The 26,500-nt window shown below is 54.5% G+C and overlaps 1 protein-coding gene across 1 annotated transcript in view; it reads right to left on the bottom strand.

Annotated features, from left to right (window-relative positions):
- The window catches only part of WFS1 (wolframin ER transmembrane glycoprotein), a 34,484-nt gene extending 17,281 nt beyond the window's left edge, over window positions 1–17,203 (bottom strand). Inside the window, 2 exon segments of the mRNA XM_009206495.3 lie at window positions 9,342–9,574; window positions 16,500–17,203. Of these exon segments, the coding sequence (XP_009204759.2) occupies window positions 9,342–9,573 (232 nt within the window). The 5' untranslated portion in view covers window position 9,574; window positions 16,500–17,203.
- Between the last annotated feature and the right edge of the window lie 9,297 nt (window positions 17,204–26,500).

The following is a 26,500-nucleotide window of genomic DNA, read 5'->3' as shown; positions in this document are numbered from 1 at the left end:
TTTTGGAGATTATAATCAGTGTTTATACATCTTGATATTACCTTTTCCTTCTTAAGAGTGAACGCCTTAGCCTGTTCGAGCTGTTATAACAAAAATATTAATACCATAGACCAACCCTGGTGGCTTACAAACATCAGAAACGTATTCCTTTCAATTCTGGAGACTGGGAAGTCCAAGATCACAGTGCTGCAGACTCCGTGTCTACCGAGGGCCTGTGTTTTGGTTCCGGTCTCCTGGCTGCGTCCTCACAGGGTGGAAGGGGCAAGGGAGCTCTCTGAGGTTTCTTTTACAGCGGCACTAATTCCACCGTAAAGCCATTGCTCACGATTCATCACCTCCTAACACCATCGGACTGGGGGTGAGGATCTCAGCACATGAATCTGGGAGAGACACAAACTTTCAGTCCACAGCAGTGGATTGTCCTCCGGTTTCCCATGATGCGCTGCAGTCAGTTCACCGTTTGGGTGGCTCCTAGATCTGTCAAGGAGACATAGTCTGGTTACTGGGCCTCTCCACTCCTCTCCATCAGGTCCGTAGGTTGCTTCCGATAACCTCTTGTTTTCTACAGTGGTGCCATGAACCGTTTCTTTTCTTTTGGGAAGTCATTTTCCTAGCACAGGTTCTCCAGTTGAATTATTAGACCAAGGGTCCAAACATCAACTACAGTTCGTGCTGTATGTTACTTCCTAAGAAGTTATCTGAATGTATAAAAGTATCACGCAGTCTTACCCATTTCACCCAAGTGTGCTGACAGTGGGACAGGCTGCATGGTTCCCAGTAACACCACACCTAGGACCAGCCTTTCTGGTCCAATTCTCCCAGGGCCTTCCCAGAACCATCCCATGCCAGGCTCTGAACCGGCTCTGCAGCACCAAATGCTGCCTGGCCACTGCCTTCAGAGGACCCAGGTGTACAGGAGACAGGACTCCAGTGGGAGACAGCATGGGACGTGGCCAGGTGCAAAAGCAGAGAGGAGGGGTCACACCCAGTTTGCAGAGGGCAGAGGGAGGCTGGGACAACTCAAAGTTGTAGGCGGCAGGTGAGGCCCTCACAGGTGAAGTTGTGTGGGTGAGACACACATTTGCAGAAGGGAAGAATTAGATGGATTCTTTACAAGCTCTTGTGGTCAGGCAGATGCACTCCAGCCCTCTGGATGGGCAACTTGCCGACACAAAGGCCCCTATCCCTGGATGCCCCTGTCCCTGGATACCCCTCTCCCTCGATGCTGCTCTCCCTGGACACCACCCTCTCTGGTCGCCCCCCTCCCTGGAGGCCCCCCTCCCTGGACGACCCCTCCTTGAATATCCCTCTCCCTGGACACCCCTCTTCCTGGACGTAACTCTCCCTGGACGCAACTCTTGCATAGAGCTTCGGGCTCAGCTTCCTTGCTGGGGTCCTCAAGGACGTTGCTCAGAGATGGCATCAGGTCCCGCAGGGCAGCCCTTTTGGACACCACCCTCCCCAGAGTCCCGAGACCTTGATGCTCCCTGAATCCAACAAGGGTAATTCTCACTCCTTGCTGCCGTTGCCCCACGAGCCCCCCCGGCGTGCTTTCTGGTTGCAGGCTCAGCAGCAGGCTCACGATTCCTAGAGGAACTGCAGACACAGAGCCTGCAGGCATCAAGGCCGTGGGCCCACACAGCAGTGTGAGCGATCACAATGACACAGACCCACGTGTGGATCCACGCTCAACAGTAAAGTGCTGTGTGACCTGGTGCAGGTCACATCACTGCTCCGAAGCAGCTTCCATCTGATCGTTAATATCAATCTGACAGGATGGTTTATGATGAAAAGAGATGCTTTGCAGCGAGTGGTCCAGAGTTGCTGTTCACAAGAGGAGGCTTTCTCTTCCCTCCCCACTTCCCTAGGACACCCCAGGGCCGTTGCTGTGCTTCCCACCACAATGCCAGCACCTCTCGCGAATTCAAATCTCTTTACTTGATGAAGTTCACAGGCCATATTATTCTTCCCTTTTAAAAAAAAATCAAAACATGGAAGGTCCAAGCCTGTGTGGTGGTCTAAAAAGATTCTTCCAGTCCGTAATTAATTTTTCACAGAAGTTATTCATAGCCTGACATTTCTTTTTTTCTTTTTACTTTTTGGAGATACAGTCTGGCTGTCACCCAGGCTGGAGTGCAGTGGTGCAATTTCTAAGCTCCTGCAAGCTCTGCCTCGGGTTCGCCATTCCTCCTGCCTCAGCCTCGAGTAGCTGGGACTACGAAGCCTATCACCATGCCCGGCTACTTTTGTATTTTAGTAGAGGAGCGGGGGTTTCACCATGTTAGCCAGGATGCTCTCAATCTCCTGATCTTGTGATCCCGCGCCTGCGGCCTCCCAAAGTGCTGGGATTACAGGTGTGAGCCACAGCCTTGACCAATAGCTTTCAAGACATCTTCCCAATATATAGAATCTTTTTTTTTTTTTTTTTTTTTTTTTTTTTGAGGCCTTGGTCTACTCATCGCCCAGGCTGTAGTGCAGTGGTGTGATGTTGGCTCAGTGCAACCTCTGCCTCTCAGGTTCAAGCAATTCTTCTGCCTCAGCCTCCTGAGTAGCTGGGAAAACAGGCGGCCGCCACCGCGCCCAGCTAAGTTTTTTGTATTTTAGTAGAGACGGGGTTTCACCATGTTGGCCAGCTGGTCTCGAACTACTCATCTCAGATGATCCGCCTGCCTCAGCCTCCCAAAGTGCTGGGATTACAGGTGTGAGCCACTGCGCCCGGCCCAGAATCTTAATGAGATGGACAGACACCCTCTTTGTTATTCCAGTTTCCATGTGGCAGTGGTGGGCTTGTCCTGAAGACCAATTAGCTTAGTCCATGAAGCAGGAGCCTTCATGGGCTCAAAGGCAAATCCCAGCATGCTCACTGCTCAGTGCCAGAAAGATCAGCCCCAGAAGCCGGCTGCATCAGTGTGGACCACCAAGACCCATGAAACACACGTTTTTCTGTGTGCTTGACCTCCGTTCCTTGCTTTTTCTGATGACCACACCTTGATGCCCCTTTTGGGGAACCCCCCCCCCCACTCTCATGGTCTGGGTGGCACTGCCCCATCCCCTGTGCTGCACAGAAGGCCTGCACCCCCACCTGGCCAATCAGAGTTGCCAGGTCATCTCCCTGACTACAGCACCTGGTTCGGGGATGGACACGGCCCAACAGCGTTTGTGCTAGAACTGCTGGGAAACGGGCTTTCCCCTTCTGCTGATCTTGGCACGTGGATGCCAGCTTGAACTGTGGAAGGTCACCCTGTGGGCAGAGCCCCTGAGACAGAGGCAGCACAGGAAAGCAGAGTGGAATGGGGGCGGGGCGAGTACTTCCTGATGACATCACCTGAGCCCCCGGATCCAGTCATGCCTGCAGCAAACTACTCTAGGCTCTACAGATCCATGGACTCATCAATCCCTTGCTCCTCTACTTTTTTGGCTTGTGTCAACTTCCATTGAGATTTTGTCACTTGAAACTAAAAGGGTCCTGAATCTAATTCATTCTTTGAAAGTCTGCCTATTAATCACAAAACAGCAGTGTGATCAGAGCTGGATATCACGGGCAGGTCTCCTTCCCTCTGTGAGGTTCCATGGAGAACACCCTTCACCTTTTTAATTATTTGTCATGCACAGGCCCTATGGATTTGAGAGATTCATGGATGCCATGCGGAATCAGCCAATGACCCTCACTTTCTTAGGCACTATCTAGGGCCTCCTCCAGGATGCGCCCCTTCCCAGCACAGCCCACTGCCATTTCTTGCTGGAACCTGGGTCATCATCCATCGTCTATCACAGGTTCCGCCAGCCTTCGTGGATGCCATCTATGTCCATGGGTCTCACCCATCTTGCCCCCAGCTTCCACTACGGCGCTGGACGGTACACAGTGAGCAGATGTGGGGAGGAACAACGGGGATCCCAGGAGGGAGCCACTGCAAACAGGGCCTGCAGCTGCCCTCTCTCCTCCCCAAATCCTAGCATAGTCCAGGACACAGCACCTGCCTGGCTGAGCAGCTGAACTGCCAAGCTCAACTCCCTGACTTAAACAGATATTCTGCAGAAACAGAAAAGGAGGGAGAGAAGGCTTCTTCCCAAACACAGAACATCAAATCCACCCAAGGGGCAGTGGCTGGGGCCTCTCTCCCCAAACAGCTGGCTCCAAACGTGCACAAAATTCTCCCAGAGTGGGCTGGGAGTAGGGCAGCTGGCTTCCACTTTCACATTACTGATGCATCCAGACATGCTTCTATAGTGTTTAAAAAATTTTGGATGTATGTCAAACGCTCTTAAGAGTACAATCTTAGGCATGTAGTAAATAAATACAATGTAACCCTCCCATCTCTAAGGGTGCTGCTGCCCTCTCCCTGCCTCACTGGTCCTGGGCAAGCCCTTGACCTCCACGATCTCTCTGCTCCTCTCGTGACGACCACAACAAGGGGCTGTGCCAAAGGGAAAGGTGGAAAGAACAGAGGATGTGCTGTGTGCTGTCATCATCCCTGTGCCAGAGACAGGGCACAGGGTGGTGGCCTCGCACTACCGGGGCATCCCCCACATGGGGAAGCTAGGGTTACCCTGCACCACAGGCATCCCGTCAGCCTCTGGGACACTGACCATGGTTCGCGTGAATGAACAGGCTGAATGGTCCTCAGCCCTCTCTTCCCAGGGCTGGCTGAGCTCTGAGGTGGGAACAGGGCAGACAGTGGCCTGGAGGCCCTGGCAGGGAGGGCACCCTTCTAACAGGCCCTGCCCAGGGGCGTTGGACTGGGCCATCACTGACCCAGTGGACCTTTCCTGAGCAATGGCCAAACGCCAGTCTGGGGTGCCAGGAGCCGAGGGCACCAAACTGAGAGGCAGGACTCCTGAGCTCACCACAGCCCGCCCTGGGCCAGGCGAGAACGAGCACGTCCACCCATGAGGGTTGGGGCTGGGTACACGACTGTAGACTTCACTCGCGGTGGGAGGCTTCCTGGAGGTGATGTCCGAGGCTTGGAGCACAAGTAAGACAGGCACACTGCCAAGTTCCCAGAAGACTGAGCCTCACCAGATCCTGCGGCCAGTCCTCACAGTGTGGTGTGGGGGCTCAGCAGGAACACAGCAATCAGATGGGCCAGGTCAGGATACAGAACAGACATGACAGCTGCTTCCTAAATAATCAAGGGCAGGTGCCCCAGCAGCCGGCACAGCCCCGAGCAGCACCTCCTGCTGTGCCTGTCCCCAGGGTAGCGGGGGCTCCGCACACTCCACATCTGCGTCAGAGCCCCAGCCCCTCCTGGGCCCCGATCTAAGACTAAGCTCGCACCCCGCTGGGAAACCCCCAGGACCCTACCTCCTGCTGTGCCACCACCGTCCACCTGGCAGCCCCAGCCAGAAACCTAGAGGCCACCCTGGCTTTCTCCCCTCCCTGTCTACCTGTCCCTCAGCCTTCCTGTGGCCTGGTTACTCCTCTCTCTGCTCCACCTCCTACCTGGTCTTTAATGTAAACAATCCATCTGACAGCTGAGGCCCACTCACAATAATCCCCTCTCCCTTCCCTGACCCTCGGGGCCCTGCTTGGCCTGGCTGACCTCTTGACACCATGGCCAATTCCTCATGGGTCTTGGGTGCCCTCTGCTGGGCTCCCTCTCTGCCCAGGGTGCCCTCAGTGTAGGAGCTGGGGTGCCTGCTTTCCCCACGCCCGAAGGCCCTTCTTTGTCCCTCACTCAGCGGCTCTGGCTGGCAGTGCAGCCTCGGTCAGCATTGGTGGGTGCTTCCCGGTGGGGTGCACCTCCTCCCCAGGGCTCCTGCTCCTGTCCATATCTGCGTCCCTGTGGCTGCCAAAGCAATCCCCCTATCCCCCATGGTTGGAAGGCCTGGCAGATTCAGCAGGCATGTGGGCTGGCCGCCCACTGGGGTCAACAGAAAGGGCATATGACTGCCCCAGAGTCTCATAGTGAGCTGGGCCACCTCATAGGAGGGTGGGCCCCCGGTCAAGGTGGTGGCAGCACTGCTGTAGAGACTTGTAGAGACAAGACTGCTGCTCAGAGACGGAGTGGCAGGTACGGCTTGGAGAGCTCCCGCATCTCGCCTCCTTCCTCCCCCACCAACCCCGGGCCGTGTCCTACCAGTAGACCTGTGAATGACCAAGGCAGCAAGAGAGCTAAGGGCCGCACAGTGGGAAGGGGTGGGGCCTTGGCTGGTGCCCAGGAGGCCTGAGTGCCCACCAGAGCCACATGCTTAGCACACACTTAGCACAGGCTAAGCACATGATAGCCACAGCACGCCCAGCCTGAAGCTTTCCTTCCTCCCACCTGCACCAGGCCAGTCCCTCTGTGCGTCTGAGCCTGCCCTTTAGCCCCAGGGCTAAACAGAACAGGCCCAGAACAGACTTTCTGCCAGGGCGTGGACTCGCACAGCAGTGTCATGGTGGCTGAGTGGCTTGGTGTCAACTCTAGGTCTCTGTGCCTGCTGGATCACCTAGGACCAGGTGTGACCAGCCCAGCTTTATTCTCTTGTTGAGCAGAACAACAGGTTCCCCCAGGGCTGAAGACAACACTGGGGTGATCACAGGACTCACCACAGCTACCTGTGAAGAAACGGCCCCCCGCCCAACAGCTCTGGGGCAGCCATGGATAGGCAGGTGCTGGCCATGGCCCACTGGCACATCACTTGGGCTGCTGTCAAAAACCAGAACAGACACCACTTCTCAGCACACAGGCATCCACACTCCACACAGGACAGTTTCCCCTCTCAGGGCTGCCATGAGGTGTCACGCCCCGGCACAGGGACACCCAAGAGCCCCACAGCTCCCTGCGGTCTCCTTTCTAGCCTGAGTCGCTGTTTGTCTTTACCTGTCTGGGCCCGGGAGCCCCTGAGTTTCTAAGCCCTGACCCACCGGCAGTGGTTCCCCAGGTGGCAAGTGACTTGCCAAGGCCACAGGGCCAGGACGGGACGGAAGTGTGGGGCTCCAGCCCAGGGAAGTTGCTGAAGCAGCCCCGCCCCAACCCTGCTGAACGGAGGGCTGAGAAGGGGTCAGTTCCTCAGGGAGGCAGCCAGAGAAGGGCGACCCCAAGGCTGCTCTTCTCCTGTTTCCCAAGTGTACAGGACAAGGAGCAGCTCAGATGGGCCTCCGATGGTGCCTCCTCCAGGCAGTCTTCCTGATGCCCTGAAGAGTGACCAGGCTCTCCTGGAGGGCCCCTAGGGGACTGCAATGTGGGCTGTCCCCCGCGCTGCGCTTAGCCCCCAGAATGTAGTTCCTTGTTCACTCCTGTCTCCCATATTGCTCAGGGCTCCTGGAGGGCAGGCCTGAGCCTTCACTCCTGTCACCAGGGCCTGGCCAGGCACTGGTCTAGGGACAGGCCAACCTGCTCTGTGCACTTCTGAGCCTGTGACATGGGGATCCCTGGGCACAGCTGACCTGAGGTCCATAGTGAGCACAGGCTCCAGGGTATGTTCAAATCTGCCCTCCACCCTTCACCAGCCACAGGACGCCGGGTCATCTGCTTAAGCCCTCTATCCTTCGGTTTCCCATCTGAAAAATGGGGCAGCAGCACAGCCTGTCTCCCAAGGCTGGTAAAGAAGCAAGTGGGCTAATGCCCTAAAAAGATGCCTGGCTCAGGGAGTTTCAGTTAAATAGCCACCCTTGTTGTCACCTGTTGGTATGTTAACTGATGCTCACCCATCTATGTTGGCTGGACGGGGGAGCCAAATAACAGACTCTCGCAGCAGCTGCTACTGGCAGGGACGCTGGGCACTGCCCTCCCTGTGGCCATTGGGCATGCAGGGCCAGGCCTGCTGTGGCCACATCAGTGACCAGTGACTGGGAGACGGGACTCCCACTGCCCCCAGCTACAGGTCCAGTGTTGGGGTCTGGGCTCTCAGGCAGCGCCCAGGGCTTGCTCTTCACCACCCCCACACTGGAGACAGAAGCCAAACAAACCACAGCTGCTTCCTGACTCTTCTTATCTGAAACACACACAGTCTTGGACTCTGTCCCTTGCAGGCTGTTCTTATTACCCAGATTGAAACCAAGCTTCCCAGCCCTGGTCTCTGTTCCCCCGAAGCCATGAGGCTGGGCCCAAATCCCGGGGTCAGGCCCTTGTCCACCCAGAGGCCTCCAAAACGAAGCGGAGGGGCACAGTGATCTTTTAAGGAGATGCAAAGACAAACAGGACCCAGGGCTGTGGTGAGATTCTGAGGGTGCGTCCAGCAAGAGCGGTACATGGGAGTCTCAGTGCACTGCGACCACAGCAGGGAGGCCCCACGGCCCTGCCAGTGAGGTGACTGGAACAAGAAGGAAACCTGGGCCACTCGAGCGCCTCGTCTCTCACCCGCTGGGTCACTTGGCAAGTCACCTAGACTTAGTGCCTGAGTTTTCCCTCTCAGGATGGCCATGAGGAGTCCTGCTCTGGCACATGGACAAGGCTGGTGTACACAGCAGGAACTCACCATGGATCTGGGGCTTCTGCATGGGCAGAAGGGGCAGTGATGAGCTGGGACTAAGCCCCCCTGGCAGTGGCCTCTCTAGCAAAAGTGGAGGCTGACCGAGGCCTGAGTGAGCTGGAGAAGGTGCCCAGGGGCCAGACTCCTCTGGCTTACAACCCACCACCCTCACACCGCCACCTGTGAACCAATAAGCCTGTCAGCTCTGCCTGTGAACACCCAGGGCCTCAGTCAGCTCTGCCTGTGAACACCCAGGGCCTGGTCAGCTCTGCCTGTGAACACCCAGGCCTCGGTCAGCTCTGCCTGTGAACACCCAGGGCCTCAGCCTACCAGAACACCTTAGGCCTCGGTCAGCTCTGGCTCAGAACAATTCAGGGCCTCGGTCAGCTCTGCCTGTGAACACCCAGGGCCTCGGTCAGCTCTGCCTGTGAACACCAAGGGCCTTATCTCTGCTTGTGAACACCCAGGGCCCCAGCATCCCACCTCAGGATGGAGGTGAAGGGATGCCCGTCCCTTACAAGTCTCCCTCAGGAGGAGAAACTCAGCACCAAGGGCTTCGCCCGCATGTGGCCTCACTCCCGACAGTGTGGCTGTCACCTCTGGCCTGCCACCCTAGTTGGTTACAGAGGGCCCGTGAATTTACTCCACACGTTTGGATGCTGTTGCAAACGGAAGCTGTGAAGTGCTGCAGAGGCCCTGGGAAGAGAAGGACTGCAGAGGGGTGGGGGCACCAGCACCACCTCGAGTGGGTGCCACAGAGGTGACAGGTGCAAGGCTCGAGGAGGTGGGTGGCCCCAGCGGACGGATGCCTGTGCACAGCATGGGAGCTGCACAATGCTGAATTGCAGGGGACCTGGAGGGGGGACCTTCCAGGGGTGGCTGGACCCCATTCCCACCCAGCTATCCCTGAACAGCCCCAGCCTGGGCTTCCCGGCCTGCCCCCTTACCGGTGCCGTCTGCTCTCTCCCGGCTCCTGGTGTGCTGGGCGTGGGGCTCAGCGGGGGCTGCTGCGTCTCTAACACCAGGGCCAGGGCCAGCCTGGGGTCCGGTGGCTCGGGGCCTTTCACTCCTCTCCTGCTCCAACGAGGCTGTGGCATTGAGTCGGGAACGCGCCTGGGGCTGCGGTGCTGGTGGGGGCTGTGGGCAGGAGGGGCCCAGCGGAGCAGTGTCGGAGTCCATCCTGCCTGAAGAAAAGTCAGGGTCAGGCCCACCCAGCACCGGCAGAGCCCGCTCGGGCACTTAGTGTCTGCTGGAGATGGAAAAGCAGAGGGAGGCAGTCGGGAGCTGCCAGACACTCCATACAGCATCTCGCGAACACTCAGCACAGCCCCCATGGGCCAGCCCTGCTTCCAGGGTGGAAACCGCAGGAGGACACTCACCCATGTGACTCTACAGACGGCACGGCACTTACAATCCCAGACCGGCAAGCGCCGAGGCCTGGAGTCCTTGCCTCACCGGGCATGAGCCACACAACCCTGACCTTCCCTCATTCAAGAAATGGGGATGACGAGAGCAACACCCAGACACCACCCATGTGGAGCCCGGCTGCAGGGGGCTGAATTGGGCCCCACATCATGTGTCCACCAATGTCTGTGAACATGCACTTATTTGGAAAAACAGGTCTTTGAAGACGTACTTAAGGATCTTAAAATGAGATCAGCCTGGAGTAGGGAAGCCCTGGCTCCAATAGTTGATGGCCTATAGGAAGAGGAGGGTAACAGAGCCATGTGTAGATGGGTGACAGCGGGCAAGGAGCAGGAGGACCACTGGCCACTGCCAGAAGCTGGACAGAGGCGAGGAACTGAGCCTCCCTCAGAGCCTCCGGGAGGGACCCACCCTGCTCACACTTTGACTTCAGACTTCTGCCTCCAGAACCATCACAGAACAAACCTCTGTTGTTTTAAGCCACCAAGTTTCCAGTAGTTTCTTACGGAAGCCCTAGGAAACTACGACGCTGGTACTGAGTAAAGTTAAGTAAATATGAGAGGACAAGGGAGCTGGGGAGGGGAGAAGAGGGCTGGGGAGGGGAGAAGAGCGCAGGGGAGAGAAGAGGGGGAGCCAAGCTGGTGGAGCCGGGATTCATACCCAGCTCTGCCGCTCCACAGCCCCCACCCCAGGCCCAAGCCATGGCACCGAAGTCACAGGACTGATGCCCCAGAAATCAACACACGTAGTAAAAAGCAAACTAGGCAAACAGTGCGGTGGGGGCATCAGAAGAGACTAGAGTGCACAGAGATCCTGTGACCCGTGTCACGCCGGAGCAAGGGCTTTATTTTATTCAACAGAGGCCCTCACACGCTGCTTAGCAACATGGAAAAACACCACCATCCCTGTAACGAAGGACAACCACTGGCCACAGACACAGAGCTGAAAGCGTTGCAGGATCCTGAGCCCCGGGACCCGGATGGGGCCCTGGGTGAGAGGCGTTAGGGGTGGGATGCAAACCCCTGATGCTGTTGGACCTTGTACCTGCCATGTGAGGCAGTGGAAACTCTTCCTCAGATTCCCAAATGACCCTCCCAAGCTCAGGGCCACAGCCATCCTCTGAGGGGCAGAGCAGGGAGAGGCTGGTAAGCAGAGAATCTCGCTCCCAGCCCCAAGCTGCCGCGGCGCTGTGCTCCTGGCTCTGTGCCCACCAGCTGTGTGGTCCTGAGCAGCCCACATCCCTCCCTGCACTTCAGCCTCCTCATCTGAAAATGGAGACAGAGCAACTGTGAGGACCAGTGAGACCAGTCACCATGGGTGGCACGAGGGAGTCCCCCGGCCACCTCTGAACACCCAGTGCTTGGCACGGAGCCGGGTTCCAGGAGGTGCCCAGAGGTCACTTTTAGGGGCAGCCATGACTGGAAGAGTCAGGAGTGGCCCCAGGCTCCCATACACAACAATTTCTGCTCCATTCCCAGCTGCAAATGGGTCCTAAAGATCAGATCCGTGCCGTTCAAGAACTCTGCATATTTCAGTCCACACGGTCCTCCCTTACAGGGACTGAGCCCTCAGCTTAAAACATCCCCCAGGTGCAAACCATGCATGGTCAAGCTTGGGAGCCTGCTCTATCCTGTTTCCAAGTTCCAAGCTCCCGGGAACTGGCACCTTCCACAAAAGCAGTCATTTAACTGCACGTGCAGACCTAAGTGCCCCCTTAGTCAGCTGTGGCAGAGAAATACAGGATTGCAAGTGGAACCCACACGCTGTGGACAAACAGAACCACGGTCCTGCAGGCCACTGGACCACCTGAGACGGTGAAAAGTCAGGTCTTCAAATGACACATGGCCATGTCTACCTTCTCTCCCATGGTTCCCACTGCCCCCAAGTCAGGTGCCACTTTCTCAGAGAGGGAGGGCACCTTTACTGAGGGCTGACCTACGCCAGGGCATCTCTGCCATTAAGACCAATGGCTCTGTTCTCGGTACTTGTCTTTTCTCATGAGTTCCTCGCATGGACCTGGAAGGTAGATCCTATTGTCATCCCAGAGTTATAGATGGGGAAATGTTTTATCCTTCAACCTCATCCCACTTCAGACAGGAACCCAGGTGCAGGGAGCGGAGGGACCTGCTCAAGGTCAAACAGCTGCAGGTACCAGAGCTGAAAATCAAATCCAGACCTGCCCAATTCTAACGCTTCTGCAAGCTCATTTCTGAAAACGATGACTCTGAAATCCAACTGCCACTGCATCCTCTCTCCTTGGGCCCAATCACCGCAAAACGCTGGCTACCCCTCAACATCAGCGCACAAACACTGACCTCCACACTTCCCTCTCCGCAGGGCCCTCTTCCTGGAGTGCCTTCCTACCCCTCCCCCAGCCTAGACCCTAAGCACCCTTCAAGTCAAGAGCTCCAGCGACACCTCCTTTGTGGGAGCTTCCAAGCTATGTCTCTTCTGAGTCCTTGTCTTCCTCACCTGCTCAGGTAAACATACAGCACTCAGGTGATCACCTCTCCATCAGAGCCCTCCCTCTGCTAGAAGTTACAGCCGGAAGCAACACGGCGTGGGGTCGGTTACCCTTACTAGGGGCCACAGGACCTCACCGTGTCTGTTTCTCTACATGTAAAACGGGGATAGCACCTCCCACATAGGGGTGCTATGGGGATGATGCGTATGATGGAAGAGAAAGCAAACTATTGGGCATTTAAAAAAACCCTAAGCCATGACACCCAGGTGCTAAACAAAGGCATGTTCAGTTGGAAAACACTTCGTAAAAGGAATTTCAGGAAAACAGATTCTAGCTAGCCTATGTACCATGTCACACTGCAGTTAAAAAAAAAAAAAAAACAGTTTAAAGTAAAATCTCTGGTTAGTAAGAATGGATGAATACAGGGGGATTAATTTTCAGGTTCCCTGAGGGTTGGCCAAGTCTGGTTTGGATCAAAGGGCTTGTTATTTCAAAACCAGCAAACCCGATCATGGTTGGTCCCAGGGACAATGAAGATCAGAAAAGATCTCCCGGTGGAAGGACCTGCTGTCTGGTCCCTCCCTGAGTCTTCCTGAGTGTGACAGCCGCTGTGAGCCCTGAGGGCAGGGGCTGCGGCTTATCCACTCAGAAGACCTGCTGCCTTGCCTGGCATATGTTAAGCACTTAATGTATGTGGGCAGAAGCCTGAAGTAGCCTGGCCTAGGGCAGGAGCACCATCCAGACAATAATGCTGTGGGACCTTAGCAAGTCCCTCCCCCAGATCCCAGCATCCAGGCGTCCCCAGCTACATCTACTCTGTACCCCCAGATCCCTACCTGCACGGTGGGGTGCTCAGCCTCAACTCCCCACTGGTGACCACAGTAATGGCTTAGAAGCCGTCACTGTGTAAGATCCACAAAAGCAAAGTTGCTAGCATTCTTTCCCCATGAGCACTGAGGTGTATTTTTATCCCATCCAAACATAAGGAGTTCAGCGGAGAGGCCGCCACCCGGAGAGGGCTGCAGGGATCATGCATCCACTCAGACCCACAGCAGAATGACCACATGTGGCCTTCTGCCCTAAAGGCTCTGGCCCTCACCCAGGCCACCCCCATTCTGTTCTCTCTGCGGGGGCAACCCCACCTCCCAAGCCAGCGCCTCAGAAACAGCCCCCGTGGGAAGCCGAGGTGATATTCACGCTCTCTCTGATCAGTGCTTCCGCCTCCAGGATGCCAGTCCAGGGGAGCCACTGGAGATGCCCTCGGGGGTCACACACAATGTCTGTCACGTGGCACTTTCAGCACTGTCCAGAAAGGGGCTAGTTATAAAATCTACACTCCTCCATACGGTGCAATGCTGTGCTGTGCAGCTGGTAAATGTGACCTCGTACATGAACATTTCGAGACAAGGAAAAGGTCGCCATAACACTGTTAAGGCAGGATTTAAAGCATTAGCCAGAGAAGATATTAGCAAGAGTCTGTTTCGGATGAAAACAAAATGTATCTGCAAAAAAAATGGAAGAAAATGCCCCCTAAAAAAGATACTTGCTATCTCTGGGTAAAGATTATGCATGGTTTCATTTTATTCTTCTTTTAAACATATTTCCCTAGTTTTCTATAATGAGTGTGTAATGTTTTTGAAATTAAAGCAAATGTTCTTTTAAAACCCATCTGTGACCAAGCCCTAAGGGAGCAGGCCCAGGAGGTCCCGGCCCTGGGATGTCTGCTCTGGCATGGCCTGACCCAGGCCCCTGGCACAGTGCTGCTCCTCAAGACAAGGGCACAAAGCCCTTGATGGATCCCAGGTACCTATTTTTGCTCAGAGTATTAAGGGCCAAACCAAGGAACATTCCAGCTCTATCCAATGTGGCACACTGACAGAACACAGAGGGATTTGAATTGGGACTGCCCAAGCAGCAATCATGACAGCCATAGTGGCCAATCCCCCACCACACACCTGGCACCGGCTCCAGGCCTGGCCTGGATGGGCAGCAGGTGTGGACTGAGGGTAGGTCCATCTTGTGCCAGGCACTGTGCTTGGCCCCCCTGACCTAGAGAAGTCTCGTCCAGGGCCAGCATTGGAACAGCTTCATCTAGATGGGAAGGGTAACACCTAAACAGATACCCACAAAGACGGCACAGAAAGGGGCCCTCACTCCACTGTGGGAAGAGGCAGGCCAGAAATCCTGCAGGAGGCCTCAGCTGAGCCTTCTGAACAAGCAGGCAGGAGCCAGGCAAAGTGGGAGGTGGCTGGGCATTCCAGCAGGGGGTGTGCCCAGGAGTGGAGGCAGCAGAGGGACAGTGAGCCGGCCTTGTGGCCAGGAACATGCAGGTGGCTGGGAAGTGACTGCTGGGGAGAGGACACAGGAGGGAGAGGCTGAGTGAGCAGCGAGGCAGGTCCCTGAGGGCCCGAAGGAATGCTGGCTCAGGAGGCAGACTTGACCCGATAGCCCAGAGGGAAGTGGCAGCTGAAGAACCAGCAGGGCTGTGTGGAGCCAGGCCTGGATTGGGACCAGGGAGGAGCCTGGGGGCCATCCAGGGAGAGGCGAGGGTCCTGAACCAGGGCAGGCATCCGAGTGAGGCTCAGGAGCCAGGAGAGACAAGAGAGAACCAACTGGGAGTGAGGAATGAAGGGCACAGGCAGTGGTCTGGTTTGCGGCTGGGGCTGGCTGGCTGCAGTGGTACCACTTCTGGAGGTAGGGCCGTGGGAGGGGAGGGGAGCATGTAGGCATAAAGCTCCTGACCTATTATGATTCTTACTGCCACCGTCATGAATGAGTGTTTGGGGTCTGGCAGTGCAGACATCGCTGGGGGTTGAGACTGAGCTGGGGTCTCTGTGACCAGCCCCAGAAGCCTGTCCAGCCCTGGTCTGGGATGGGCAGGGCAGGCCTAAGTCAGAGACACCCTCCATGCTCTTCCATCCTGGGGAAGAAGGTGAGATGGGGTCTCCCAGCAAACTTTCCCTGTGTCTGCGAAGGGAGGAGGACAAAGGAGCAGGCAGGGAAAGAGGTTGAATACAACGGAGCCTCCGTGGGAACCAGAGACCGTTCGAGACAGAAGTAAACAGGTGGGGACAGTGGCAAAGGTGGCCTCTGAGCTTCTTGTGGTCTCCCTACCCTGCTGCAGAGAATGCGCAGCCAGCACACGGGGTACCCAGGGCACAGCTCCTTGAGTGATGGATGCTGGCAGAAGAGAAGGCCCTTTACAAACTGCAAAGCCCTGGGCCAAATGCCAGGGGTCATCGTCCAAGGTGAGGAGAGGCCGGGCTGCTTCTGGAGAGATGGGGCAGAGGCCTCACACCAGGCTCTGCCCTGATCAGTTTCATGGTCCTGGGCTGGCACCAAACCCTGCTGAGCCTCAGCTTCCTGGGGTGCCAAATGGGGACTATAACTTCTCCACCTAAGGCTATTGAGAGGGTTAAATCTGGGTGGAGGGGGGGGTTTGCACAAAATGCGACTTCCTTGGAATTCATAACATCAACTACTAAGTGGGTGAGAGGCCAGGGCGCCATCACATCCAAAAGAGTTGGGCAGGATTCTCCACAAAGTTTTCGTTGATCAAATAAAAAAACTAATGATCCAGAGGGTGGAGTTCATACGAGGCAGGGTCCAGGGGCCGCCACTGAACACCCTCAACTCTCTACCGAGGGACCCGGAGAGGGAGAGGAACTGCCACGGTGCTCCTAAGTGGGCTGTGGGGATTCAGAGTGACCCCCAAGCTGCCCCTCGGGCGGGCGGGTCCCCCTGGGGGACTGAACTCCCCTTCCCCCCACAACACCTCACGGGGGTCCAGGCGCGTTCTAGCGACCGGGCGGGCACCGAGGGCGGCCGTGGGACCCGGGACCGCGGGGGAGGGGCATGACGGGGCAACTCGGGGGCGGGGAGGATGGCGCGGGGCGCGGGGAGGGGGCCTGCTCACCGGCTGCTCCGCCTCTCGGGCCTGCTGTCCCGCCCGCCGCGGGGTTCCAGGCGACAGCGCGCGGGGGCCCGGGGCGCGCCCCCCGAGTAACCCGTTCGGGCCCGGGACAGGGGTCGCCTTGCGCGTTGCAGAGCCGGCGGGATCCGCGGCCCTCCAACTTCGGGGACCTTGCCGGGACTTTGGGACCAGCCACTCATCAGCTCGTAAGGGGAAACTGAGGCCCGAAGCGGGCAGTGCCTCAGGGCTCTTGCCCGCCTCCTGCGCGCCACCGCGCCACGGCCCCAGCCCCGAAGTACTCACCGGCCCGTGAGTGGGCCGCACGCGGCGCCGCGACGCCCTGGGGTCTCTGGGCCGGCAGTAAAGTTGTTCGGGAGCAGCAGAACACAGCAAAATCGGCAGAGCGACTGCCGCGGCGGAGCAAACTGCACTGGCTGCTGAATAGCCGGCTAGCGCTGCCCTCGGCACGAGGGGGCGGGGAAGGGGCGGGGCCTTCGGCCGCCCTCCACTCCAGACGCGGTCCCCCGGATGCGGCGCCAGCTCGGCCTGCTGAGTGGCCGGTGCAACCGCCAATCACACCACAACTCCGCCAATCAGAGTGCGCCTCGCCTAGCTGCTGCCCGGCACTCCCCCTGCGCGGTTGGGCCCGAGGGGCCAGAGGGCGGGTCTGGCTCGCCCACAGCGAAAGTTTCCGAGCGGACTCGGGCCCCGGCCCCGCCCCGGCCACAGAACGTCCAGTTGCTTAGAGAGGCCGCTTGCCGTCTCCTGTAACAGGTGGTTTGGACCCGTGGAGGCGGCTCCGGCCACCTTTCATCCACCACTCCGGGCTCAGCGGCCCCAACTGCAGATTCATTACGTTTGCTGTTGCAATATTAACACACGTCTTGAGCGCCTATTCCGGCGCTGCAAGAGCGTCTAAGGGCTTCCCTAATAACAGCAGCAGAGATGGAAAAATGGGGCCTGTTTGAAACGTGTGTCTGCAGCCAAGTGCCGCTTTCAGTGTACAGAATCAAATGCAATGTAGCAAGCTTTTCACACGGTGACTGTGGGATTCCTTTAAAGTGTGTGTTAGCCCAGGGAGTGAGCAAGGCTCCGGCAGTTTGGAGACCCTCTCCTTTGGTTCCTGTCTGGGAGGCGTGGTTTGGAGATGAGAGGCCCTCGGGCATGTGAGACCCTGCCTGCTCTGTCTCTGGTCCCCACAGCCAACTTGAGATACCTGTCCTAGTTATCACAGCAGAAACTGCGGCTCGGAGTGACTGTTGGAGATAGTACTTACCAACATGTTGGGAGCAGATATTCCAGATGGCTTTGGAGATGAGTTCTGAACACACTACTTTGCAGGACTTTTGTCAAAGCGGCATAGTTCATGTCAGTCACTTCATTTGATTCTCCAGCTGCCCCCACTGCCCACCCTCGATCCCCAATGTTCACCTGTGACACTGTGAGGCTCGCAGAGGAAGGAGGAAACCTGCCGTGAGCCTCGCCTGCTCTGTCCAGGTTGGCTTAGGGGCTTTCACAACTTTCATGGGCCCCCCTGGTAACCCAAGGAGGCAGGTGGCATTGGGCCCATTTTTATTGATGTGAAAATTGAGGCTCAGACATAGTTATTTGCCCAAAGTCTTGAAGATGTCTTTCCACCTTATCATACACTAACTGTAGAAAATTTGGAGAATTACTAAAAGTAGAAAGGAGAAAAAAATCACTCAAAGATGATTACTGTTGACATTTTGAGACTGATGCACATTTAAGAAAATAATAAATATTAATGTGAACACACAATTACAGAGAGGCTGACGCACTTCACAAACCCTTTGCAGGGACTCCTTAAGCAGAGAGAAGAGGATAGATTGAAGAGTTCCTCCTGTGGAGGTCTAAGGGAAGAGAGAAAGTGCAACAAAAATCTGCAAGACAGCTTAGGGAGTCTCCATCAGAACACAGCAACACGGAACATACGCCACGGAGCTGGAGACTGAAAAAGCAACAGGCAAATTCAGAAAGAGAAGAGTGGAGGTAAGGACAAATGAGCAAACTGGAAGATAATGTGGAGTAAATGCTGCATGATATAGAGGAAAAGCACTTGAAAATCATCAGTACAAAAAGCAGAGACTGGAAAGACAGTTCCAGGAGGTGTATTACGCAAAGGATAGGTACTGCAGGAAGAGCTATAGGGGAAACAGAGGTTAGGAAAGTGCCAGGAGAAAGTGTCCCTGGGAATCCCAGATGCCAAGGAAAAAGAGAGGGTATTGCAGAGTTCCAGAAAGAACAGGTCACATCTAAGGGGAGGAAAGTTGAAGTGGTTCCTAGGGGACTTTGGAGCAATGTCCAGGGACTCTGATTATAGGATCAAGGATCCTTACCGTGGCTACTACAAGATTCATCTGTCTGGACAAAAGAAAGAAAATATCCAATGTGGCAGGACAGAGAAAGGACCCCAGCCATGTCCCCTTTTAGAGGAAGATATTCAGAGTTCCCCCGTCACTGAGACAGTTCAATCACAGTAGAGATTTCAAGATAGAGCAAACGCTCAGAACAGGAAGTGGTGTTGAGCAATGACCCTTGCAAAATATACAGTATGGCTAATCCACATGTGCCTGTGATTCTGTAACTAGCAATGTCACATAAGGATTCTTAAAACATAAGCTACATGCTGCAAGAGAAAGTTGTATTAGCCTGGAACTAAAAAAAAAAAGAAGAAGAAAATAGAATCTTATCATGGAGAAGTCAGAATATTTTAAGATCACATTTGGTTGAGGGGAGAAGGAGGAAGTAAAAGGATCTGATTTGGTGAGTGGGGAAGGAAAGCCTTTTGGTAGTGGAGAGGGGGGCTTCATTACCATTTACTTTTAATACATTAGCAGGGGAAGATTGGTTTAATTATGACTCTCAGGAATTGGAAAGTAGCAACTCACGGGAAAGAAGCAGAGTAGAACTCCTGAATTACTAGGTAGAAGTTGGGGGAGGGATGGAGGGAGAGTAAGGAAGCAAAATTAAGGGGGAAAAGTAAATACTAGCAAGAACAATAAGCTTAATGACAGTAAACATGAGATAAAATAAATAAAGCCATGGCTACCAGACTTCATAACACAGGTGAATGGGCTGAATTTCCCATCCAAAGTCTGTAAGATTGGGGCATAAACTAAAGTCCAGTTAAGCGCTATTTACAAGAAACACACCAAAAATATTGAGAAATAGAAGCTCACAGCAGACATTTGCAAAATGGCAAATTACTATTGATAAGGAAGACTGCGTGGTGGAAAGCATTCACGGGAACAGAGTGGTATTATGTAAGGGTGCCAGGCACAATCCACAGAGATTTCATTGTCATGAATCTGAATGAGCCAGAAAATCTAGTAGCCACACACTTAAAGCAGTAACTGCTAGAAATACTAGAACTCATTAAAACACAGCTCTGGTGGGAGAAAGAGCCAGCTGTTCAATGCTGTCTCTTCTAGGACGCCTGTCCTTGTTCCACCAAGAGCTGAGCCCTGCGTGTTGCTGTTGAGTATTGAATGAATGAATGGATGGATGGATGGATGAATGAGTCACCTATGCCAGGACTTCATACGAGCTCTTTCTTGCCCACAGGACAGTGTCCAAACTCTTTAACCTGACATCCAAATATGCCCCCCACAATTCAGTCCTTTGATGTCTGCCCATGATTTTCAGACTCTGCATTCAAGTTCTTGCTCCACTTCCTTCCCTACACCTATTTAAAACCTACTTCCATTTACTCAACAAACGTTTACTGACTTTTGGCCGGGCGTGGTGGCTCATGCCTGTAATCCTAGCCCTTTGGTGGGCCAAGGTTAGTGGATCACTTGAGGTCAGCAGTTTGAGACCAGCCCGGCCAACGTGGTGAAACCCCATCCCTACTAAAAATACAAAAAAAATTAGCCGGACGTCATGGCGCATGCCTGTAATCCCCGCTACACAGGAGGCTGAGGCAAGAGAATCGCTTGAACCCAAGAAGCGGAAGTAGCGATGAGCCGAGATCACACCACTGCACTCCAGCCTGGGCAACAGAGTGAGACTCCGTCTCAAAAATAATAACAATAATAATCATAATAAAATAAATACAAATAAAAAAAATGTTTAGTGACATCCTGCCTGTTGCAGGCATTGGGCTACATGCCAAGTACTCAAAGGAAATGAAGACAGAGACTTGGTGAATTATCATCTGAAAGACAGCAGAGTTTGGGGGTTTACAGGCTATTGGGGTACCAGGCCCCCAACAAGATCACTTCCTGGAGCCTGTGAATGGCACCTTATTTAGAAAAGGGTTTTTGCAGGTGTGATTAAATAAGGATTTTGAGAAGGGGCCATTAGCCTGGCCGATCTCCTTGCAGGAGAGAGGCAGACAGAGATTCGGCCACACACAGAGAAGTTGATGTGGACATGGAGCAGAGAGAGGTTCCAAGACGTGGGCATTGAAGATAGGAGTTCTGTGGCCACAAGTGAAGGGATGCGGGCAGTCCCTGGACTCTGGAAGAGCAGGGAACAGATTCTCCTTGATTTTTGCCCAGTGATACTGATTTCAGACTTCCAGCCTCCAGAACTGTGGCAGAATCCATTTCTGTGGTTTAAACTACCCAGTTGTGGCAATGAGTTTTTAGCCCACTGAGTTAATGAGATAAAAACAACATGGGACAGGCATGGTGGCTCACACCTGTAATCCCAGCACTTTGGGAGGCCTGGGGGGTGGATCACCTGAGATCGGGAGTTCAAGACCAGCCTGACCAACATGGTGAAACCCCATCCCTACTAAAAATACAAAATTAGCCGGACTTGGTGGCACATGCCTGTAATCCCAACTACTGGGGAGGCTGAGGTTGCAGTGAGCCGAGATCATGCCATCACACTCTATCCTGGACAACAAGAGCGAAACTTCATCACAAAAAACAAACAAACAAACAAACAAACAACAACAAAAAAACATGTGGCGCTGGCTGGGCGTGGTGGCTCACACCTGTCATCCCAGCACTTCAGGAGGCCAAGCCCCAGGGATTGCTTGAGTCCAGAAGTTCAAGATCAGCCTAGGCCAGGCGCGGTGGCTCAAGCCTGTAATCCCAGCACTTTGGGAGGCCGAGATGGGCGGATCACGAGGTCCGGAGATCGAGACCATCCTAGCTAACACGGTGAAACCCCATCTCTACTAAAAAAAATACAAAAAACTAGCCTGGTGAGGTGGCGGGCACCTGTAGTCCCAGCTACTCCGGAGGCTGAGGCAGGAGAATGCCTTGAACCCGGGAGGCGGAGCTTGCAGTGAGCCGAGATCGCGCCACTGCACTCCAGCCTGGGCGACAGAGCGAGACTCCATCTCAAAAAAAAAAAAAAAAAAAAAAAAAAGATCAGCCTAGGCAACATGGCAAAAACCCATCTCCACAAGAGAATTTAAAAATCAGCCAGACGTGGTGGCATGTGCCTGTAGTCCCAGCTACTCAGGAAGCTGAAGCGAGAAGATTGCTTGAACTGGGGAGTTCGAGGCTGCAGTGAGCCAAGATTGCACCACTGCACTCCAGCCTGGGCATCAGAGTGAGACCCTGTCTCAAAAGAAAAGAAAGGAGAAAAGATAAGAAAAGAGCAGAACATGTCGGGGCATGGCGGCCACACATTGGACTTCCAGCAGAGCGCAACCGTAGGACCACCCATGTCGGCATCCCTGGGAGCCAGGCCCAGGAATCTGCACTGTAACAGGCTCCTGGCGGGGGATTGTGAGACACAGGAACATTTGAGACCCATACTATAAAGCAGGGTGGTTCATAGTGTGATGGGTCCACCAGACCAGCAACATCAGCATCCAGCATTCCTCAGTCACCTGGACGCCTGTTACAAATGCAGAATCCCGTGCCAGCCATGGACCTCCTCAGTCAGAATTTGCATTTTAATAAGATGCCCTTGGGATTTGCATGCCCATTAAGGTTAGAGCCAGTGGTGGCATGTGCCTGTAGTCCTAGCTACTCAGGAGGCTTGGGCAGGAGGATTGCTTGAGCCCAGGAGTTCAAGACCACTCTGGACGATATAGTGAGACCCTGTTTCTAAATAAATGAATAAAGCAAGCTGGAGAAGCCGTGCTCCAAGCCGGAGGTGCTTAGCTCAGGCTGTGCACATAGAGCCACCTGGAGAGCTTGTCCTGCCCAGGTCAGCTGGACCAGAAGTCTGCATTTTATGGGGAGTCCTGGATAGGGGTGCAGCAGAGCAGCCGCATGGGTGCCTTTGCAATTTAGCAAGGTCTGGAGCTCACTCAGGCCATGTGCCCCATCCGCTGCCTCTTTTCTGAGGCGACCCCGCCAGGCCTTGACCACGCCTAAGGTAGGAAGCTCTCTTTGCTGTTATACCCCAATGGATCTTCGTAACACGATGTGACACGCAGGGTGGCCTCCCTCGCTGTCCGAGAGTCTGAGGCTATGGAAGCTCCCCAGGATCATACACCCTGCAGCTGCTGTACCATAGAGCCTCTGGATTCCCACCCTCCTCCTTCCTTCTCCCCGACTTCCCTGCTCCTATCCCACCCTAGGCCCACCACTCCTTCTCCCTCCTTCCCAATGTTCCCTTTATAAACCTGAGTTCCCTGCCCACTCTGCAGTCTCCTTGGAATCACAGCCCAAGTGGCTGGAGATGTGGCTGGTGGGGGTGTCGTGGGGGGCTTGGTGCTGGTCACACGGCTCTGTGTCACCAGGGCTGGTGCCACATCAGAGGCCCACGCCTGCCAGCACCTCCACACACACCTCCGTGCACACGCCCACCTGCACACACACATACTGCGTTGTCACCGGGTAGCTCTGAGCCCTCCCATGGGTCTGAGTCGTGATGTGCTCATCTCTGAAGGCAGAGAGCGAGTGCCACTTAACAGCCCGCAGATGAGTCACCAAGTGCATTGGGAAGTTTCATTCGGGGAATTAAAAAAAAAAAAAAAAAGCCAGGATGCAAAAGCAACTTTGAGGCAGAAGGAAAATGCCCTGTGTGGGGAGAGGCGCTGTTCCCAGAACTGCCTGTGTCCCAGTCGTGTCCCTATGTCACTGAGCAGTGCCAGGTGAGGTCCCCCACCTCCCCAAGCCCTCACCTTTGAAATGGGCCCAGCTTGCCCTGGGTGCAGGGAAGAGTGACCATGACAGCAGCCAGCATGGGACCTGGGCACAGGTCTCAGGTCCCAGGGCTGTGTCACCAGGACTGGACACTGGACACAGGACACGGCAGCAGCAGGGGCCTCATTTGCTGAGCACATCAATGTGCCCACACCACACAGCTGTCGTTTCATGCTGAGTCTCTCTTACAAATGTCAGTCATTGGCAGGAAGGGGCATTCGTTCAACACCTGCTACCTGAAATGCAGAAGGGGAGCTTGCTGGATTTCACAGATGGGTAAGTGTGCAGTGGCATTGCCACAGGGATTGGAGGCCGTCGGACCAAAGAGGTGACCCAGAGTGGCCACGGGCACAGCACTCAACCTCAGAGCCTCTGGTTCTTGGTCTATAGCCTGGGGACGATCCCACCTCCCAGGTTGTTGTGTGGATTTAATGAGCCACAAGGTGTAATCGGTATTCAGGAAGGGGTGGCAATGGTCTCTGGTGTGGCTCCCTCACAGGTCTCGCTGGGTGCCATGGTGTGAGGTGGAAGGGTCTAAGGCACACAGCCCTGTACCTGCCCTGGAGGGGCTTGTTATGTCTGGAAACTGGAAACCCCAGCCACTGTTATTCTGGGGAGGGGCTAGCCGGAGGAGAAGTGATGCCAGCCTACAGCTTCCTGGCAGGGGGAGAAATTGCAGCAGGTGACGGTGATCAGGGAAGGCTCCCTGGAGGAGGGGCTGGCTTTATTCTTCCCCCTACTCCCCTAAGTATTTTTGAGATAGAGTCTCACTCCATTGAGTGTAGTGGTACCATCTTGGGTCACTGCAGCCATGACTTCCCAGGCTCAGGTGCTCCTCGTTCCTCAGCCTCCAGAGTGGCTGGGACTACAGGCAAACACCACCACATCTAGCTACTTTGTGTATTTTTGTAGAGAAGGGGTTTTGCCGTGTTGCCCAGGCTGGTCTTGAACTCCTAAGCTCAAGTGATCTTCCCATATCTTTCTGCCCCGCAAAGTGCCAGGAGTACAGGTGTGAGCCCCCACACCCAGCCACCCCCTACGCCTTTTTAATAGACCTTATTTCTAAGAGCAGTTTGGGGTTCCTAGCAAAGCTGAGTGGAAAGTGCAGACAGTTCCCATAGACCCCACCCCTCCCCACGCAAAGCCTCCCCCACACCTGTTCCAATGGATAACCCGCACTGACACATTGCTATCTCCCAGAGCGCAGCATTTACATCGGGGTCCACCCTGGGCATTGTGCATTCTGTGGGTTTGGAAAAATGGAGAACGACATGGACCACCGCTGCAGCATGAGACAGAGCAGCCTCACTGTCCTAAAGCTCTTCATGCTCCACTGATTCATCCCTTCCTCCCGCTGCCTCATGGTAACCACTGATCTTTTCCCAGTCTCCATGGTTTTGCCCTGTCTGGAAGGTCACAGAGTTGGAATGGTGCAATGTGTAGACTTTTCATCCTGGCTCCCTTCACTCTGTGATATGCAGCTCAGCTTCCTCCATGGCTTGGTAACTCATTTCTCTTTATTGCTGAGTAATATTCCATTGTCTGGATGGACCACAGCTTATGGATCCACTTATGTATCTACTCCCCTCCTGAAGGACATTGTGATTGCTTCCAAGAGGCACTGACTTTAAATCAGGGAACTGAGCATGGGGAGGGGTTATGACACTCTTAGGCAATGTCATTAGACCTGGAGCAACTCACTGGACCTCCCTGAGCGTCAATTCAGTAAATCCTTTGCCCCAAAGGGTTATTGGGAAGACCTGGGAGCTAACCTGTGTGGAAGTGGAGCTGGTGGACATCGGTTTCCTCCATAACCACACCAGAGACCATTGCCACCCCTTCCTGAATACCGATTACACCTGGTGGCTCATTAAATCCACACAACAACCTGGGAGGTGGGATCGTCCCCAGGCTATAGACCAAGAACCAGAGGCTCTGAGGTTGAGTGCTGTGCCCGTGGCCACTCTGGGTCACCTCTTTGGTCCAATGGCCTCCAATCCCTGCGGCAATGCCACCGCACACTTATCCATCTGTGAAATCCAGCAAGCTCCCCTTCTGCACTTCAGGTGGCTGTAAAGAAGATAAGACACAGGTCACAAAAGATGTTTTTTTAGACAAACACCCCCGGGGTGTGGTTTGGGGTGGAGGAGCATTTGCAGCATCTCCTTTTTTTTTTTTTTTTTTGAGACAGAATCTTGTTCTCTCACCCAGGCTGGAGTGCAGTGGCGCGATCTTGGTTTACCACAACCTCAGCCTCCTGGGCTCAAGCAATCCTTCCACTTCAGCATCCCAGCAACCCTGTAGCTGGGACTACAGGCACACTCCACCACTCCCAACTAATTTTTTTGTTTTAGTATTTTTTGTAGAGATGGCGTCTTACATGTTGCCCAGGCTGCTCTTGAACTCCTGGGCTCAAGCAATCCACCTGCCTCAGCCTCCCAAAGTGCTGGGATTACAGGCGAGAGCCACCACGCCTGGCCTCCTCCCTCACTTCTTTCAGCCCTGAGTCCCTCCTGTCATCTTTTCAAATCCCAGAGCTAGGCTGGGCGCGGTGGCTCACGCCTGTCATCCCAGCACTTTGGGAGGCTGAGGCAGGCAGATCAAGGGGACCAGAGGTCGAGACCATCCTGGCCAACATAGTGAAACCCTATCTCTACAAAAAATACAAAAATTAGCTGGGCATGGTGGCGTGTGCCTTTAGTCCCAGCTACTTGGGAGGCTGAGGCAAGAGAATCATCTGAACCTGGGAGGCAGAGGTTGCAGTGAGCCGAGATCGCGCCAATGCATACCAGCCTGGTGACAGAGCAAGACTCTCTCTCAAAAAAAAAAAAAAAAAAAAAAAAAAACCGAAAAATGAAAAACCAGAGCTGGTGGGAGAGGGAACTTCTTGTTCACTTTAGCAGGAAACAATAGAACAAAATTTTAGACATCACAGCACTTAGGAAATGTCAAGAAGAGCCAAAAATTACCCAACTCAGAATCCTCCCAAAACTTTCCGGACACCTGCTTGGCTTGGCAGCAGCGATCAGAATAGCACAGCTCCCTGTTGCCATAGAGACAGGCAGAGAAAGTGGGGGGCGGGGTGGGGAGCACTTTTGATGTTTGTGGGAGCAATTTGAACAGTTTTAGCAAAGGAGATACTGTTTTTGACAATCTTTAGAAATATAAATTACCCAGAAGCTTGCTGTGATCACAGATCATTGTTTTCCTTAATTGTTCAAT

The sequence above is a fragment of the Papio anubis genome, chromosome 3 (genome assembly GCF_008728515.1).
Source record: "Papio anubis isolate 15944 chromosome 3, Panubis1.0, whole genome shotgun sequence".
In the NCBI taxonomy this organism is placed as follows: Eukaryota; Metazoa; Chordata; class Mammalia; order Primates; family Cercopithecidae; genus Papio; species Papio anubis.
This window is presented reverse-complemented; position numbering and strand designations above follow the sequence as displayed.